Here is a 19,988-nt window from a genome sequence, read left to right as displayed (position 1 = left end):
ATTCCTTAATGTCAATGAAGCCGAAAAAAATTTCTACAAAAACAATAAACATACCAAGTAAGATATACCACAAACTACACTGTGAAGATATACCAAAAACAATAAACATAAATAGTAGTTTATTCTTAAAACTAAAATTTGCAACACTGTTTTGTCTCTTGGTTGAAATGAAAATCGCAACGAGAGAATAAAAATTGCAACGCGGAAATGACTATCGCAACGAGAGAATCGCAACGCGAAATTAAAATCGCAACGAGAGAATCGCAACGCGAAATGAAAATCGCAATGCGATTTTGGTTTTGCGATTTTCATTTCGCGTTGCGATTCTCTCGTTGCGATTTTCATTTCTCTCGTTGCGATAGTCATTTTCGTGTTGCGATTGTCATTTTCATGTTGCGATTTTAAGTTTAGAAACTATTCTTCTTCTGCATTACTTCAACCAAAAGACAAAACAAAGACAAATAATAACTTCACAGGGTTAAAGACTAAACAGTTTAGCAGTATTGGCAGCAATCGAATGAATTTAATAAGAAATCTAAGTGAAATGGTTAATATATTATTGAAATTACCAGTAAACTTATCATCAATTTCAATATGAAAAACCTAAAATAATGCAAAAATTTCAAAATAAAAATAATTAAAAAAACTAACCCTCGGAGGTTGATTTTCCATTTCTGAATGATTGTGAGGGATTTCTGACCGTGAATGGTTGTGAGGGATTTCGTCGGCGATGGGGACGGAAATCTTCGGAGATGGGGACGGATTTCGTTGTAGAGAGTGAGAGATGGAGATGAGACTGGGTTGTGATTTTAGGTTTTAGGTTATGAGTTGCGATTACGGGATATACTGTGGACGGTTCAGTTTCTGATATATTAAGAAATTCGTGTTTGGAATTTGAAAAAAAAATATGCGTTAATACGAATGTCGCTATGTAAATCGCATTGCGATAGTCAGATTCGCATTGCGATTTACGTATTCGCATTGCGATTTTCCTAATTCGCATTGCGATTTACGTAATCGCGTTGCGATTTACGTATTCGCATTGCGAATTAGGAAAATCGCAACGCGAATTTGGGAAATCGCAATGCGATAGTCAGAATCGCGTTGTGAATCTGGAAACTGATTTGCGATACCGGAGATCGCGTTGCGAATTATCGATCGCATTGCGATTTAGTTGGTCATTTTGGCGAATCAAAAAAAAGTTGGTTAAAATCGTATATTATAAGGCATTTTTGATCACTGAGGTTATTTTCTCTTTTTAAATTATAATATATTTTAAATTTTTTATATATTTTTATTGACAATTTATTTTCTCCTAATATTTTTACTCACAATTATATAACACTATTTTGTTGAGTCTCTCAAATATTAAAAATTATAAAATTATCTCTTTGATTATAGGATGTTACTTTGTTAAATTCTTCAACTATTAAAAGTTATATAATGATCACTCGATCATTCATATATTTTAAACTCATCATTTTCTGTTAAAAAATTGATGACCGTCTGAGTTAGATATTAACTTGATAATAGAGATATGATAAAATTTGATCTCATAATTAATTGAATTATATAATTATTTGAGATTCTAATATCATATATTATTATATCTCAATCAACAGTTTAAGGTTTAATTTAAACGACAATTAACTTTTTAACATAAATAGTTAAATGATTATTTTATAATTTTTAATAATTAAAAGATTTAATAAAATAAATTCCTATAATCAAAAATAAAAATATTTTGTAAATTGTACAACAATAACAACAAAACCTATTCCCATATGCAATGGGGTAAGGGGAGGTAGGGTAGTAGGTTGTCCCAATGTCAGAATTGAGACAAACTTTCGTGGAAGACCTCCGACAATCAAAAAATTAAAAATAAATATAAAATATAATGTATATATAAATAAATAAATAATTAAATAATCTTCATATATAATCTTTAAATACTCATCTATAATGAGAAATAATCCCTGCAAATACATTTATATACGTTACTCGTATTTTTGTTAAACTAATGAATCTCGAAAACTGTAGCCACGTGAAGTGAAGAACAGTTGGTCAAATCTGAACTGATAAAGCAAGCTTGAAGTTGCAGCAGCTGAGCGCGGCACGTTTCCAAACAGCCAAAATAATTTCCCCATCTAGCGGTTCACCTCCTCCCAATTGACCAAGTTATGAAGATGGCTACTTCTCTTGTACAGAGTCGACTCTTCCTCATCCTCTTCCTCACTTACCTTGCAGCCGTGTCATCAGCTACTACTACCACAACAACCCTAAAATGCCACTCTGGGTTTCTCTACTCTAAAACCCGGCGATTTGACCAAACTGACACATATTTAACGAATATTTACCTTTTTAGTACCGTTTAATATATATTTTCCGAAGTGGCACCCTTTCGGCTGAGCTGGCGAAAGGCGCTTCCCCAGGGACACGCTCTACCCGTGTTTTCGTTGAGTTGAATGCCACATGTGGAAGGCGCATCCCCGGGGACTTTCGCCAGCTCAACTGCCACGTATTTTGTTTAATAATAAATATTTTATTTTTATTGTTATTATAAATTAGTAATATATTATGTAAAATGTTTCGATTATAATGTAAGAATTATCAAATTTATTTTGTTAATGTGTGTTAATGGTGGAGTGAATTATCTACATTAATATGATAGAACAATATATGAAAACCAGTTTTGATTTTATTGTAGTTATAGGAAAAATATATTAAATTATAATATAACACATATGATTATATTATTATTTTTGATTTTGATTATCGATCTATTAATTTTATCAGTTAATTATTTAAATGTTATCAATCTAGTCATCTCTTATCAATATTTAACGAAAATATTGATGCATAAGTTAATAAATTAGAATAATTACATATTTAATCTTCAAGACTTATATATTTTATGAAATTAGTCTTATTGAAAATTTAATTTAATAAATTTAATCCTCCAATCAGAACATGAAATGTGTCATCGTATACATAAATTTTTTAATAACTTTTAATTTGTTTAATTTAATATTTTTCTCTACTTAGAAGGTGGAATTATTATTATATTTTAAAAATTTTTATAACTAATAATATTAATTATTATATTAAATAAATATATTAAAAATATTTATGTATTTAAAAGTTAAAAAAAATTATTTAGGTGTACATACATTGACAAATTATATAAATGCAATAACATTAAATTATTAGAAACAAAAACATTCATTTAAATACAATATTAATTACATAAGAGTTAACGGTTATATGATGATAACAGAGCTGGACATTTTTTTCTATTGTGCCCGATGTTTCTACAATGCCCACATCGTTTTTGTTCTGTTGACTTCTACCGAATATCCATATCACAATGTATTCTAGTAAATATTGGACGACCTGAGTCCCTCAATAGCAATAGATCTGGTACAATTGTAAGCCAAGTTTGAATCTCATTTGGGTCTCTTTCATTTCCTATGGGCGGAAACTCAAATTCATATACCTTGAATACTTGTGAAAGTTGGTATACGGGATCAACATAATTTTTGTAGTCCAAATGCGAATGTGAGCAAGCTGCAATGACATAAGAGCATGGATATTTGAGTGCTTGAAAGAAACCACAATCGCACCACCTCTCTTGCAGATTAACTCTGAAAGAGTTAGCTCCAATCAACATAATTTCGGTTACACGAAATAATTCACGGGTGCGAGAAAAATTTGTAACTAACATCTCATTTGATGCAGCCATTTTTTTCTGTAAATCAACTACTAGTCTTGGGTGGTAAATATGGCCGTTTTACATCCAAGTAAGAGCTTGTCCACCGAGCAAAGAGTTGACCCAAACGAAAATAAGTCGTTTTAACCAACGCCGTGACTGGTAAATGACGCGCCCCCTTTAAGGTTGAATTTATTGCTTCAGCCAAGTTTGTTGTCATATGACCATAGCGATAGCCCCCGTCATATGCATTTGTCCACATTTCTTTACTGATGTCCATAATGTACTCGCACCCCTTCTTATTTTTGCCAAACAGCTCTTGTAGCATCGACTCAAACCTTTGAGGTAAGAGTTCGTAACCTAAGCCATTAGGAATATGTAATAATTAATATGAAGTATAAATAAGTAATAAGAAATTGATAGAAAAGTTGGGAAAAAGTAACATACCCATCCGCACGACTAACTGACGTTCATCGTTCTTCTTGTATTTTCCGTAATAGTTTGCAGCAATATGACAGACACAATAACGATGTTGAACATGTGGAGGTCTATACATTGTACCCAAAGAGTCCATTGCTGCTTTTATCCCGGCTCCTCGGTCTGAAATAATGCATACTCGTTCCCTGGTGACAACATGTAAACGTAAATTTTTAAAGAAAAAAGCCCAAGACTCAGTGTCTTCTCCTTGAACGAGGGCAAACGCAACAGGAAGAATATTGTGGTTTTCATTTTGGACCACAACCAATAATAAAACTTGCTTGTATTTCCCATACAAGAAAGTACCATCAATTGGACAACTGGTTTACAGTACTTGACTGCATTAATACACTGAGGTTAAGTCCAAAAGACACGGTAAAATTGGCAGTGATCGCGAACCATTCGATCATTCACGTAATGATGTTGAGTTTCAAACTCAACAATTGTCCCGGGATTAAGTCTTTGCACAACATGAAACCAACTGGGCAGCTCATTGTAAGAGGAATCCCATTCGCCATGAAGTTTGCAAATTGCATTATGTTTTGCCAACCACGCTTTTTTATATGAGACAATGTACCCATATTGTGACTGTATAGCAGAAATCAACATTGCAACAACTATATGAGAGCTTTGCTTCACAATGGGCATGATTGCTTGGCAAATAATGTTGGAGTCCAAGTTGGGATGATCATGGTTTATACCTGTTGCACAACATGTATGAGGACCGTTGTATCTGGTTAGTTCCTATAAGTTGTTCTTCCTCTTTGATACACGGACCATCCATTGACATCCGTTGTCACGTTGGACGCAGTAGCAGACATATTTCTCCATGTTAGATCGATCAACTCGGGACTTATCTGAGTTATGAATATTGTAACTCTTTATTGCCATCATTGCTTCCTCCTTTGATGCGAACTCCATTCCAATATGTAAATTACCGTCATTGACTAATGATTGAAGTCCATAGTTTCCAACATCAGGAAGATCTGGAAATTCAGGTTCATACATTGCATCATAATCAGCTTCATACATATGTGCAGAAAGTTCGGCTGGTGTTGTATTTATCAGAACGTCATCCTCGTCATCATCAGAATATACGTTAAACTGTGGTGAGTCAGGTCAACGAATAATCCCGTTTTAGCACCATCTGCACTGGCTCCCGAAGAGGTTCTTCTGGTGGAAATGAGGGTTCCTCCGATAATCCAATGTTGAGGTCAAATAAGTTCCCGCTTGCGTGTCCTCCCCTTGAACTTGAGGCCATTGTATCATGTGGGATATGAATAGACTGCCGTTTTCTTATAATTCCTCGCCCGACACATTTCTCTAAAGAGAAATGCCAAAACTGCAACGCCCCAACTATATCTTCCAGCTTCATCAAAATCGATCAGATGCCGCAACCACATACAATGCATCTGGTTGCGAGATTTGTCGGGCATCAATATTCCTCCAATTATTCGTAGAATATATGCCCGAGCACATGCCTTTGCTTGATCCTCTGAAGCATTTTCATTTAAAACCTCAAAATTAGCTTTCAACCAAGATAAAGCTATTCTACCTTCATTAAACTCTGGTGGAGCAGCTCCAAGATAATCAATGCACATTGACTACCAATCACCATCCGCCATACCACACATCATATTTCCGTCGACGGGAAGCCCCAGATGCATAGAGACATCCTCCAATGTAATTGTGGCCTCTCCACATGGAAGGTGAAAAGTGTGTGTCTCGGGCCTCCACCTTTCAACCAGTGCAGAAATTAGGACAGGTTCGAGTTTGCAACCGCCAATAATTGTTGCAATATACCCGAACCCGGCAGAAGCCAAATATGGCAAAATACGTTCCGGTGTCGGTATACGTGGCTTTTTTAATAAAAGTCTCTAAAATACGATCAATATCATAAATAATATACATTATAAAAAATAAAATTAATATAAATTCATAATAACTTTAAAATAAAAATAAATTTAAATATTAACATTAATTATAAAAAATATTACCATATCGCTAAAATGTCTGAAGATATGATCAATATCCAATCGCAACAGCATTTCGTTTTCCATTATAACTGTAGACAAAACAATATAATTAGAACAAAAAAAATTAATAATTCTAAATAAATAATAATTATATAAATATTAAAAAAATAATATTTACATAAATATATTAATATAAAATATAATAACTATTTAAAAAAAATACTAACATAAAAATAAATTTCTTACCACTAATAACAAATTTAAAACTCAAATAGTTGGAGAATTTGAGTTATATAAGAGAGGAGAATATGATTTTGGTGTGAAGAATGAGGGAGGGTTGAGGGGGTTTATATAGGGGAGGAGGGGTAGTTAGGGAAAACGGATGGGGGCATTTATGGCATTTAATGGAAGGCACGTCCCCGGGGATGCGCTTTCCACACGTGGCAGTCGAGTCAGTGAAGGCGCGTCCCCGGGGATGCGCCTTCCACACGTGGCATCCAACTCAGTGAAAACACGGGTAAAACGCGTCCCCGGTGACGCGCCTTTCGCCAGCTCAGCCGAAAGGTTGCCACTTCGAAAAATATATATTAAACGGTGCTAAAAAGGTAAAAAATCGTTAAATATGTGTCAGTTTGGTCAAATCGCCCTAGAACCCGAGGAAGATGCACTCCTCAGTCTCTTTCTCTCTCTAAAATTGATCCATATGAACATGAAATGGTTATATATAGTGTTGAGTGTTTATTACTTTATTTATCCCTCCGCAGGTTCTGGAGCAGCAGGAGAGAGGCTTGGCCGAGGAAGGTCCCACGGGGATCGATGGTGCGGAACCTGTTCGGGTCGAGGGCGAGTGAACGGTACGGGTCCGACATGATATTGATGGAATCGAGGGCTGTGACTAAAGAAGGGGACGTGTTCAATGAGTTGCTGAAGCAGGCGAGTGCAGCCTTGCACAACTCGTACGCGAGGAAAGGGTTTCCATACACGGCGTGGGAAGTGAAGACTCTGATGATTCAAGGATTGGTGACGGAAGGTGCGGCGGCTCGCCTAACCAAACGCTTTTCTGTTGCCAATGATGCTTGTATTTAGTTATGCTGCTCGGCAGGGATTTAAATAGCGGCCCCTTATCGTAATAACGCTCGTGATATTGTGGAAACGGTTTGCTCTGTGTATAAGGCCAAAGGGGAAGATAGTACTGTTCTCCAAGGTATTTAAGGCCTATTGGGAACTTAAACTTGTTGGTGTACTAGTTTCACTCAAAATCAGCCTTAGCTCTCCATGTTTTTGCTCAACTCAAATGGTGCATATGGTTTCTTTTTGGCTTTATTATTGCCCTCAAATTATATTTTTCTTAGCTGATTAATTTTTTCTTAAAAATATATGTATGATATTTTATAAGATTGATCTATTATTTTTATTAAAAATGTTATTATTTTTTAAAGTGCGTTTAGTTCACGTAATGTAAAATTACATATGGGAAAATCATTATTGGAATGTAATATTACTATAAAAATATTGTATTATCTTGTTTAGTTTGTTTAGTATGAATGTAAGATTTCAGTGTTTGGTTAGAGGAATATAAGATTATTTAGATGTATATTTTATTAAATTATCCTTATGAGATATGTTTTTGTAAAGTTGAACTTTAAGGGTGGTTTGGTTCACGGTACTCATGGTTATCAGAGGAATGAAATTCTCATTTTTTCCGTTTGATTGGCCGGTAATCTTATTTCCGATAATCTTTTATTACCAACAGTAGATTTTTTTGTATATTACCGGGAATGTGATTACTCCATTCCTTTAGGTATTGTTGGATTAACGGCGTTTTATATTAAAATGTCCTTATTTTTTTTTAAATTATCATTCTTCTGTCGTTGAATAATAAAAATTCTAGGAAGGTTAAATAACAAATTTATCTTTAAACTATTTTAAATTTACAAAAAAGAATTCATAATTAGAATTTTATATGAAGTTCAGGGGTTAAAATAAAATTTTACCATTTCATTAAACCTATTTATCTTTTCAATTTTGTAAAAAAAATTATATTAATTTTATGAATTTAAATGTTTTTAAAAAATATATAAATTAATTATAGTAATATTATAGTATAATTCAACTTGTTAAAAAACAAATATATAATAAGGACAATTTGGTAAAATATACATTCTAATAATCTTTTATTCCTTTAACCAAACACGGAAATCTTACATTCTTACTGAACCAACCAAACAAAAAATACAACATTCACAATAATCTTATTCCCTGATAATCTTTTATTCACACTGGTAATCTTACATTCCGTGAACCAAACACATCCTAATATTAAATTATAAATATTTGAATTAAAATTTATAAAAATTATTTTAATCGTTATACTATCTAACTTTTGAGAAAAAAATACATTTAATATATAAATAATATAATTAGTCTATCAAACTTATATTTTTAAAATAATTTTCATAAGTATGATATTTATCTATATAAAACATAATATAATATGAAAAAAATAATATTATCATAATGAGTGAACAAATATATTGTTTTTCAATATATAAGATCCATTTTTTAATAACTAAAAGTTAAATATCATTTTAAATAATTACATTTTTACAATAATATTATTTTTCATCCCGTAAAATTATAAATAATTGATATATTGAATATTAAAAATATTATATATTTTTAAAATTCTCAATTTTATTATTATTTTAATAAATCAAACGCTTTATATATTATTATAATATTTATAATTTTGAGTAAAGCATAAAAAAATAAGAATAGAGAATAATCATTATAAAAATAATTCATCATTCCAAGAGTATTCTTGTCAAAAGTGGTAAGAATTGTGTAATACATAAGAATTAGAAGGTAATGATATTCTCACTATTTTAGCAAAACAATGTTACTATTAGGAAAGAGTATTCATCGGTAATAATCTTTTTCGGGAACTAAACATGAGAATGTAATTCCGGAAAAGATTATTCCCTTAGTAATGATCTTTTCCGTGAACCAAACGTTCCCTTAGGGTAAACTATACAAATGGTCATAAATATTTGAGTAAATTTTCGTTTTACATATTCAAATTTCAAATGTAACAAATTAATCACTAATGTTATCGATTTGTAACAAAATATCACTCCATCATTATACTCCATCGTTATATTCAATAAATTGATGATGTGACAATACTAACAAAAATGTTAATATTTAATTTTACCACTAAAATATTAAATAGATACTTAAATAATGATTTTATAGTTAATTTATCCCAAAACTTTCTAATTTAGTTTTTTTTTTCAAACACACTACCGTCTCCGCTATATTCGTGAATTAATACAAGCCCAATATGGAGAATACGCGTGAGGATTTCATCTAAAGCACCGAAAGTATTGTCGTATTGACTAAAAATTTGAACATTATTTTGCAAAGAACCTAAGACCCAAGATTTGCATTGAACTCCAGTCTCCCCCACTCAAAATAAGAAACACCACCACCATTCGTTGGCCATAAACAAAGTCGTCATCATCATTGTCTGAGTCTCTTATAATATTCCATCAGGAGTATCAGGGAAACCCAAGGATAAAAGGAGTAGAAAAAATCGAAACTCCCATAGAAAGTGCAGCTCCAATGCTAACTCTACCAGAAGAAGCTCCATTTACAGAGGAGTCACTAGGTTTGTTGTTCAAAATCTTCGCCAAGCTTGCTTTTTCAAAGTTGATAATGAACAGTAGGGAGTGCACCATTCCTTAATTTGAAGTAGATATCACAAAGATAAAAGGCGGTCTTTTCATATATTTCTTCACTCTTCCTTCTTCTTCTTCTGTCTCTGTTTCAGCGTGCCCAAAACTGCAGAAAAGCTCGGTGCTTGAAGTGAAAAGAAATGGAAGTTCTCACAATATTTTTCACATCTCTTTTCCCTGCTGGTAGCGGCACAATCTACACGCAACAGTACAGATCAATGATTGGACAAATTGCAACAATGGCTAACTGATGACTGCATTATTCAGCTCAGGTAAATTAGATATAAAATCATTTTAAACTATATATATATGATGTTGTAGTAGTTTAGGGGTAAAACTAAATGTTAACCTTTTTGTTAAGAGAAAATAACCTCAGTGACCAAAAATCTCATATAATATACGATTTTAACCAACTTTTTCCGGATTTGCCAAAATGACCAATAAAATCGCAATGCGATCGCTAATTCGCAACGCGATCTCCATTATCGCAAATTCGCGTTGCATTTCGCGTTGCGATAGTTGAAAATCGCGTTGCGATGGTCTACAGTATCGTTGCGATTTTCCCAATTCGCAATGCGAATAAGTAAATCGCAACACGAATTGGGAAAATCGCAATGCGATACTGACTATCGCAATGCGATACTTACTATCGCAATGCGATAATACAAAATCGCAACGAGATACTGACTTTCGCAACGCGATTCTGACTTTCGCAACGCGATTTACATAGCGCCATTCGTATTAACGCGTATTTTTTTTTTCAAATTCTAAACACGAATTTTTTTCTTAATAAATCGGAAACTGAACCGTCCACAGTAATCGCAACTCATAACCTCAAACCCAAAATCACAACACTCAGTCCCATCTCCATCTCTCACTCTCTACGGCGAAATCCGTCCCCATCGCCGGTGAAATCCCTCACAACCATTCACAGTCAAAAATCCCTCACAATCATTCAGAAATGAAAAATCAACCTCCGAGGGTTAGTTTTGTTTTATTTTGAAAATTTTGCATTATTTTAGGTTTTTCATATTGAGATTGATGATAAGTTTACTGGTAATTTCAATAATAGATTAACCATTTCACTTATATTTCTTATTAAATTCATTCGATTGCTGCCAATACTGCTAAACTGTTTAGCCTGTGAAGTTAGTATTTGTCTTTGTTTTGTCTTTTGGTTGAAGTAATGCAGAAGAAGAATAGTTTCGAGAATGAAAATCGCAACGCGGAAATAACTATCGCAACGTGAAATAAAAATCGCAACGCAAAACCAAAATCGCATTGCGATTTTCATTTCGCGTTGTGATTCTCTCGTTGCGATTTTCATTTCGCGTTGCGATTTTCATTTCGCGTTGCGATTCTCTCGTTGCGATTCTCATTATCTCGTTGCGATTTTCATTTCAACCAAAAGACAAAACAGTGTTGCAAATTTTAGTTTCAAGAATAAACTACTATTTATGTTTATTGTTTTTGGTATATCTTGACAGTGTAGTTTTTGGTATATCTAACTTGGTATGTTTATTGTTTTTGTAGAAATTTTTTTCGGCTTCATTGACATTAAGGAATAAAGTTAGCCTAGCCACTACAATTGCTTCGAAGCTTTCACCTGCACAAAGAAAATTGTTTGAGGAAACCTGCTTCGGGCCATGGCTGAGAGTACAGCATCCGGGTGGAGATGCTAATTTGACCCATTTGTGGCTTCAGACCGTGACTAGCGATCTACCCGACAGTATACAACGTGGTGAGGAAGAGATATGGTTTCATTTTCCACCGGCGTATACTTGTTTTGGGCGGAAGGAGTTCTGCTTAATCACTGGTCTACGATTCGGACACGATGATGTAGGCCGGTACACTCGTCATATCACCCGCCCATCATGGTTATCTAGGGTTTTTCCTGATGAGTCAATAGAGAAGCCGAACTTACACGTCGACGACATAAAGAAATTGTTTAATAAGAAAGATGATTTTACTCAGATGAATGACGTCGATGTTGTCTGAGTATGCCTTCTACTACTTTTGTATGCTGGCTTTTTAGGCAGAGAGGCCAGACAACCTATTCCTCATGAGCTAATATTATTGGTAGAGGACCTAAATGCATGGAATCTGTTTCCGTGGGGTTCGTATATATGGAAAGCTACCTGGACTAAGTTGTCGTCTGCCTTTGATGACCGCAAAAGTTTGCGGGGCGATGGGTCGAAATACACTTTGTCAGGCTTTGTTTGGGCCTTTAAGGTAAGAATTTCTATATAATGTTTTCAAAATTATAATTAATTATTTAACAATTACTAATGTTTGTTATTATATTGTTTGTAGATTTGGATATTCGAGGCCTTTCCCGCCATGAAGACATATGCAATAAAAACTTCAAATGATATTCCCAGGGCTATTTCCTGGAAGAGGAAACGTCTGTTGGATTGGGAAGACTTAATACCATATGCGACAATAAATAATGTAAGTTAACACAAATACTATCATATATAAACAAGTTATTAATAGTAGACGTTTAACTTTGTTTGAGTTTTTATATTTTTAGGAGGCCAACATTCCATTAATGAGACTGACACCCACGGAGGCTGAGCTTGCCACTGATTGGTAGCAAGCTAGTCAGCGTTTTCTTGATGGCACGAATGATGAGCAGCCTCCACTTCCTCCACTTCGAGAGCCATCACCTCACCCAGAGCTATCACCTGATCGACCCGACTATACACCTCTACAACGAGAGCCATCACCTATCCCGTCACATCATCGAGCCTCTTCTCCACCATCACCTCATGATAGGCGACCGGCAAAGATGCCACGACTTCTATCTCCCTGTTCTCCACCTCCATGGGATGAGTCAAGAGAGTTACGTGATGAGGTCAATGCCTTGCGTGAGGAGATCGGTACTCTACGCGATAACGATGGTGCATGGCGTGTGGAGGTGTCTACTTTACGTGGTGAGGTTGCCGCTCTACGTGAGATGGTAGTATCGTTGCAGAATGAGGTTCATACTCTACGCAACGAGGTAAGTTTAAGATTTTCCATATTTAACTTGATGATAAATTTACTCGTAATTTCACTTAAATTAACCATTTCACTTAGATTGCTTAGTAAATTTATTCGGTTTCTGCCAATACTGCTAAACTGTTTATTAACACTGTGAAGTTAGTATTTGTCTTTTTGTTTTGTCTTTTGGTTGAAGTAAATTTATTCGGTTGCTGCCAATTCTGCTAAACTATGTATTTTTTAACACTGTGAAGTTAGTATTTGTCTTTGTTTTGTCTTTTGGTTGAAAGTTTGAAATATATTTGTCTTTGTTTTCACTGTTTAAATATCATGTCTGTTTATTTACTGATATTTGTATTTAATTATTTAGCGGACCGATAAGGTGGATGCTTTACGTCGGGTTTTTCTTGCACGACAGAGTTCACGCATCAGACGGCGTGCACGTGCTATTAAGTCTCCGTATACCCCAATAGTGCGAAGACACCGTAAGAAGAAGCCCGACTCGCCTGTCATCCCTCAAGAGTCCACTCCTATCGTTGAAGAGGCCCCTATCATTCCTCGAGAGTCCCCTCCCACCGTTCAAGAGGCCACTGTCATCGTTGAAGAGGTCCCTCCCACCATTCAAGAGCCCGATTCACATGGCGTCATATGTAGGATTCTTGAGAAACCCTCTGACATGCCGGACATGATGGATTCAAGTTGGCTCTCGTATGAGTTACCGGCCAGTACCATACCGGTATCTGAAGTGGAGAGGAAATAACTACCAGACACAATTCTGGATAACACCCTTTGGGCTAAGACCGCAGTTGATGTTTATCTACATGAGCGAAGCCAGGGGTATTTCATTGACATATGCAAGCTCAATGATGATATCTATTTGCTGCTTGATCGGTCTTGGTGGGGCGTATTATTAGGGGTCGAAGACAATGACTATTTCGATGGAGGGGTAAGTCTTATATTTTTCTTATATTTTAATTTGATTATTTTTTTGTAAATTTATGTAAGTTACTAATATATGTCTTTTTTTGTAAAACAGCATATCGATGCGTGGGTTTCACGTCTTCTAATAATTAGGAAACTTAAGGAAAATAAAAGAAATACACGATATACAATTATGCCGCGTCTTTTAACGCCGTTCACTTGAAGAATCAACGTGATGAATCATTTGCGTTGGGCAATGGACAAGCTAAACTTTATCCTGCATGGTGGGAGGTCGATAAGGTTAGTGTTTATTTTAGATTGAGTTTAAAGGTATTCATAAATAAGTGCACAAATGAATGAATTATTACTTATGATTGCAGGTGTTTATCCCTGTTTTAGAACGTAACCATTGGCTTCTCGTCGAGCTTCAGATCCCATCCCTTAAGGCAATAGTATATGACAGCATGATAAATTACATATCATTGGCTGATTTAAGAGATATTATTAAGGGATGGAGCTCTTATTTGGCTAAATTCTTGGATGCGATAAATTATTGGACTCGTTCTAGAAACAAGAAGCCAAAGAAGCTCAATATTACAGTTAGCAGAGACGAGACCGCACCACAACAAACGAAAGGACCCAGAGGGGATTTTGGTCCTCTCGTATGCTTGGCGTTGGACCGTTTGATCACAGGAAGTATAAAGTATCTACCTCCCACCGATATAGATAGAGCTGCAGTAGGCTTGTGGTTTCGACATTATATGGCTAGATCGATATATACGAGACGCTGCCTACCTGCATCCGCGTTATAAAAATGTCCATAAACAATTGGTATGTTTATAGGCTTGTGGTTTGAAAATGTTTGGTTAAGTACCTAGAATTCAATAATTTGCTGTTTGTAGGTTTTAGATGTGTAGAAAGTGTTGTTTGAGAAAATGTTTGGTTTATGCAGGTTAATCTCAGAAGTGAGCTGCGTGAAAATGATGTATGGCTGCAAAAGTTGATTCAATAGTAGAAGTGTTATTTTCTCTAAGAATTATTGCTTATTTTTTGATTGTTTAATTGATTTGTAAAAGGTGATTTGTAAAAGTTGATTTGTTTAATTGATGTTAACATAATTATTATTTGTGCTTGTTTAATTGATTGAAATGTAATGGTTGATTTTGTTGATTTCAATCTGCATTATGTTGAAGGCAAAAAGTACTATCGCAATGCGAAATGAAAATCGCAACGCGAAATTAAATTCGCGTTGCGATTTTCATTTCGCATTGCGATTCCCTCGTTGCGATTTTCATTTCGCATTACGAAATTAGCGTTGCGATTTTCATTTCGCATTGCGATTCTCTCGTTGCGATTTTCATTTCGCATTGCGATAGTAATTTCCGCGTTGCGATAGACATTAAGATGATTGCCTATTAAGTGATAACAACTGAACAGATCATAGAAATTTTCAAACTCAAGTTACTAATACATGCCTAACTGAAAATGTTAAAGGTTCACACATAAAATCTACATAATACAACGTTTGCATTTAAAAATCACCTAAGTTAACAGTCCCAAAAGGTGAAGCCAGTTGTGATTGGGATTGTAAAGATGATTGCGATTTTGATTGCCTTTTTCTTGACACCATATGAGCTTTGGATTTTGATGATGATCCATATTTTGGTAGAGGAAAAGATGATTGTGATGGCACTTGTGATCCACATGTCAACCTTGTATGACCACTTTCCCTGTACCGACTACATGTCGATCTCTTCTTCTCTTCACCCTTAGACGGTATACGATCGTGACTTTTTGGTCGGCCAGGTAGCCTTCTGTCCATGGCTGGTGGCAAAACTGTTTGTAAGTCATCTGGTATGTCCCACTCAGAAGGATGTAGAATAGGGTAGACAATCTCGGCATAAGTCTGTCGATATACTTCTGTAGTGTAGCAATCCATAGCGTATGTGCTTGAATCATCTTGGTTTATATGAAGAGCAACTTTTATAACATGGCCACACGGATAACCAGATGTTTGCCATTTCATACAACTACACGTCCTTGCATTTAGATCGACAAGCCCATTTAAGTTATTATCCAGTACTTCAAACAAAGTGTTTGAACATGGTTCAACTCTCCATGACGTTGACTTCACAACACGTTTTGTTATCTTTTTTTCAGTCCATGGTGTAACACGATGTTCCAATGTTCCTGTAAATTTAAATAAATAATACTTAGTAAAATATATGATAAGTTACGAATTCAAAGAAATAATACCTGTATGGTTTCTTTTCTTGTAGTACCACTGTTGAATAGAGGCTCGAAAAAACTCCATTAACATAGTAATGGGTAATTTTCGGGAATGACGACTTAGAGCGTTGATTGATTCTGCACTATTAGTCGTCATGAAACCATATCTTGCTCCAAGTTGATGTACTCTTGACCATCTTTCAAACCCGACATCTTCTAGTGTTTGAGCACACTGAGGCAAAACACGTCTTAAACATTTTATATGCTTATTGAAATCCACTTCCCGATAAGCTTTTACAGCCTTCCAGTATGTCCATTTGTGCTTTTTTATAACAGCAGACCTTGATTTTAGATTTCTATACAAATGAACACCACAAAGTCCATGAAAAGCATTTGGGAAACACCTTCTAACAGCGTTGTCAATTGAGTTTGCCCTATCGGATATGATTGTCAGATTGCTAATAGGACCTATGCAATCCCTAAGATGCCCTATAAACCATGTCCATGAATCAGAGGTTTCAGATTTGGCAACCCCGTAAGCTATTGGCAATGTCCCATTGTTAGCATCCAAGGCTACTGCTAATAAATTTACTCCAATGTATCGACCTTTCAAATGTGCTCCGTCAACTATAATAACTGGGCGCATGCAAGTAATAAACGAACGAATCTACAAAATAATATACACAAGAAATATAATCATTTAAATGTGAAATGCATGTAACTAACAGAAATGAGTCAACATAATTATATTGATTTACTAACCGCAACACCAATGGCGATAAACAGTAACTCAAAGCGTCCATCTCTATCTGTTTTGATATGAGTTACCGACCCAGGATTTTTCAACTTTAAATTGTGATAATAAGCCGGCAGTTGGGCAAACGATGCTTCTGGCGACCCCCTCAACAATTCCAAGGCATAACATTTGGCTCTCCAAGCTTGAGAATATGATATACTAATCTTGAACCGAGCATTCATGTCAGTCATAATTTCATGTCCCCGATATACCCTGCCATTCAAAAACATTAACTCAGCCAGAAAACCACCCAACACCTTTTTGTTTGCCTGTCTATGGTGAGGAAAAACTTGGGTTCTTGAACATGTATGTTTATCAATAAAAGTCCTAACTTGAAACATTTCGCAATCTTTTATCCTCTTTGCAATCATACGCCACGTACAGTTTTTGTCAATCATACACCTTGTTTCGAAATGATCTTTGCTTGATTTGTTAACTTTTAGTTGATAGCCATCTTCCACACATTTCGTATACAAAGCTATCTTCAAGTCTTCCTTTGTATCAAAATAATCATCTTTCTTGATACGAATAACTTTTGTGTAACAATCAACTGCTTTCTTTACCAACTCTTCTTCTGGTATCTGAAGTAATTCTGGCATATTCCAGTTATACTACTGTGGCATTTTCTTTTCTTCGTGGACTTTTTCTTCTTCTTTTTCTTCTTCAGGATTATATGAATTACAGAATGGATGTTCAACATGTTCATTCACAGCCTCCACTTCCTCCTCATTATCATCAACAACATCTTCCTTGGCAACGGTTGTTTCATCATCAAAATTTGGATATTGACCAATATCAAAATCATTACACGCAGGGTCTGTTTCTTCTTCTGAAACATCATCAAAATCCGAGTATTGATCAATATCAAAGTCCGGGTATTGACCAAGATCAAATTTCGAATACTGACTAGTACTCACAATTTTTTCTCTTGGCTCATCATCGTCTAATTGGTTAATACGAAAACTGGAATTTGGTGTTGAAAGTTGATTGGGATTTGGATTAGAGAAAGGTTGTGGGTTTTGAGAAAAACTTAGTTGATTACTACCCGCTACTGACCCAACAATACTACTTCTAGGTTCAACAACATACAATGTAACATCATCACTTGAAACACTAATGTAAGCAATGAATCGTTCAACATCTTCATTGTCGGTTAACAAATAAACTTTACCATTCCTCTGATAAGATAGCCTAAATCCACTTAGGGGCTCTAAATTCAATTTCTTTGAAACACGTAACATTAGAGTTTCATAAGTTAATTTTTTTAATGACAGTTTTAGTTGAAGATTCATGGGTAAAGGCATATATTGTAAAACACCATGAACATTCTCCCATGACCCTCCAAAACACGAATCTATCCAAACATGATCAACATTAGATGATTTCATGGTTGTAAATTAATTTACTAAACAAACGAGCTGCGAAACTAAGACCTGTTACCGGATGGGGAAGGATGTAGGAACGGATATAGGAACGGATGTCGCCGGAGAGAGTGATAGATGGAGATGAAATGAGTTACGATTTAGGGATTTAGGTTATGAGTTGTTGCTTCTGCGTAGATATATACACAAAAAATTTGTGTTGCGAAACTAAAACCTATTGCGAACTTTGAAAATCGCATTACGATTCTGTATTATCTCGTTGCGAAAGTAAGTATCGCATTGCGATTTTCCTAATTCGCAATGCGAATAAGTAAATCGCAATGCGAATTTGGAAAATCGCAATGCGATACTGACTATCGCAATGAGATAATACAAAATCACAACGAGATTCTGACTTTCGCAACGAGATTCTGAAAATCGCAATCATCTTCAAAATCCCAATCACAACCGGCTTAACCTTTTGGGACTGTTAACTTAGGTGATTTTTAAATGTAAACGTTGTATTATGTGTATTTTATGTGTGCACTTTTAACATTTTCAGTTAGGCATGTATTAGTAACTTGAGTTTGAACATTACTATGATCTGTTAAGTTGTTATCACTTATTAGACATTCATTTGACTATCGCAACGGGGAAATCGCAACGCGAAAATGGCTATCGCAACGCGAAACTGGCTATCGCAATTCGAAATGAAAAATCGCAACGCGAAAATGGCTATCGCAACTAGAAAATCGCAATGCGAAATGAAAATCGCATTGCGATTTTCTCGTTGCGATTTTCATTTCGCATTGCGATTTTCATTTCACATTGCGATTTTCATTTCACATTGCGATTTTCTCGTTGCGATAGTCAGTTTCGTATTGCGATAGTCTGTTTTGCCTTCAACATAATGCAGACTGAAAATCAACAAATTAACTATTACATTTCAATCAATTAAACAAGCACAAATAAGAATTATGTACACATCAACTAAACAAATCAACATTTACAAATCATCTTTTACAAATCAATTAAACAATCTCAGAAGTGTAGAAAGTGTTGTTTGAGAAAATGTTTGGTTTATGCAGGTTAATCTCAGAAGTGAGCTGCGTGAAAATGATGTATGGCTGCAAAAGTTGATTCAGTAGTAGAAGTGTTATTTTCTCTAAGAATTATTGCTTATTTTTTGATTGTTTAATTGATTTGTAAAAGGTGATTTGTAAAAGTTGATTTGTTTAATTGATGTTAACATAATTCTTATTTGTGCTTGTTTAATTGATTGAAATGTAATGGTTGATTTTGTTGATTTCAATCTGCATTATGTTGAAGGAAAAAAGTACTATCACAATGCGAAATGAAAATCGCAACGTGAAATGAAAATCGCAACGCGAAATTAAATTCGCGTTGCGATTTTCATTTCGCATTGCGATTCCCTCGTTGCGATTTTCATTTCGTATTGCAAAATTAGTGTTGCGATTTTCATTTTGCATTGCGATTCTCTCGTTGCGATTTTCATTTCTCATTGCGATAGTAATTTCCGCGTTGCGATAGACATTAAGATGATTGCCTATTAAGTGATAACAACTGAACAGATCATAGCAATTTTCAAACTCAAGTTACTAATATATGCCTAACTGAAAATGTTAAAAGTTCACACATAAAATCTACATAATACAACGTTTGCATTTAAAAATCACCTAAGTTAACAGTCCCAAAAGGTGAAGCCAGTTGTGATTGGGATTTTAAAGTTGATTGCGATTTTGATTGCCTTTTTCTTGACACCATATGAGCTTTGGA

At 34.9% G+C, this 19,988-nt stretch overlaps 1 protein-coding gene across 1 annotated transcript; it reads left to right on the top strand.

The window, feature by feature from the left end:
• Positions 1-2,186: 2,186 nt before the first annotated feature.
• On the top strand, positions 2,187-7,248 carry LOC120182496. Its single transcript, XM_039187467.1, has 3 exons — positions 2,187-2,296; positions 6,813-6,836; positions 6,927-7,248. The coding sequence occupies exons 1-3, from the start codon at positions 2,187-2,189 to the stop codon at positions 7,246-7,248; spliced, it is 456 nt and encodes a 151-aa protein (XP_039043398.1).
• Positions 7,249-19,988: the final 12,740 nt, after the last annotated feature.

Source organism: Hibiscus syriacus, unplaced genomic scaffold (assembly GCF_006381635.1).
Source record: "Hibiscus syriacus cultivar Baekdansim isolate YM2019G1 unplaced genomic scaffold, ASM638163v2 tig00112673_pilon, whole genome shotgun sequence".
NCBI classification, from domain to species: domain Eukaryota; kingdom Viridiplantae; phylum Streptophyta; class Magnoliopsida; order Malvales; family Malvaceae; genus Hibiscus; species Hibiscus syriacus.
This window is presented reverse-complemented; position numbering and strand designations above follow the sequence as displayed.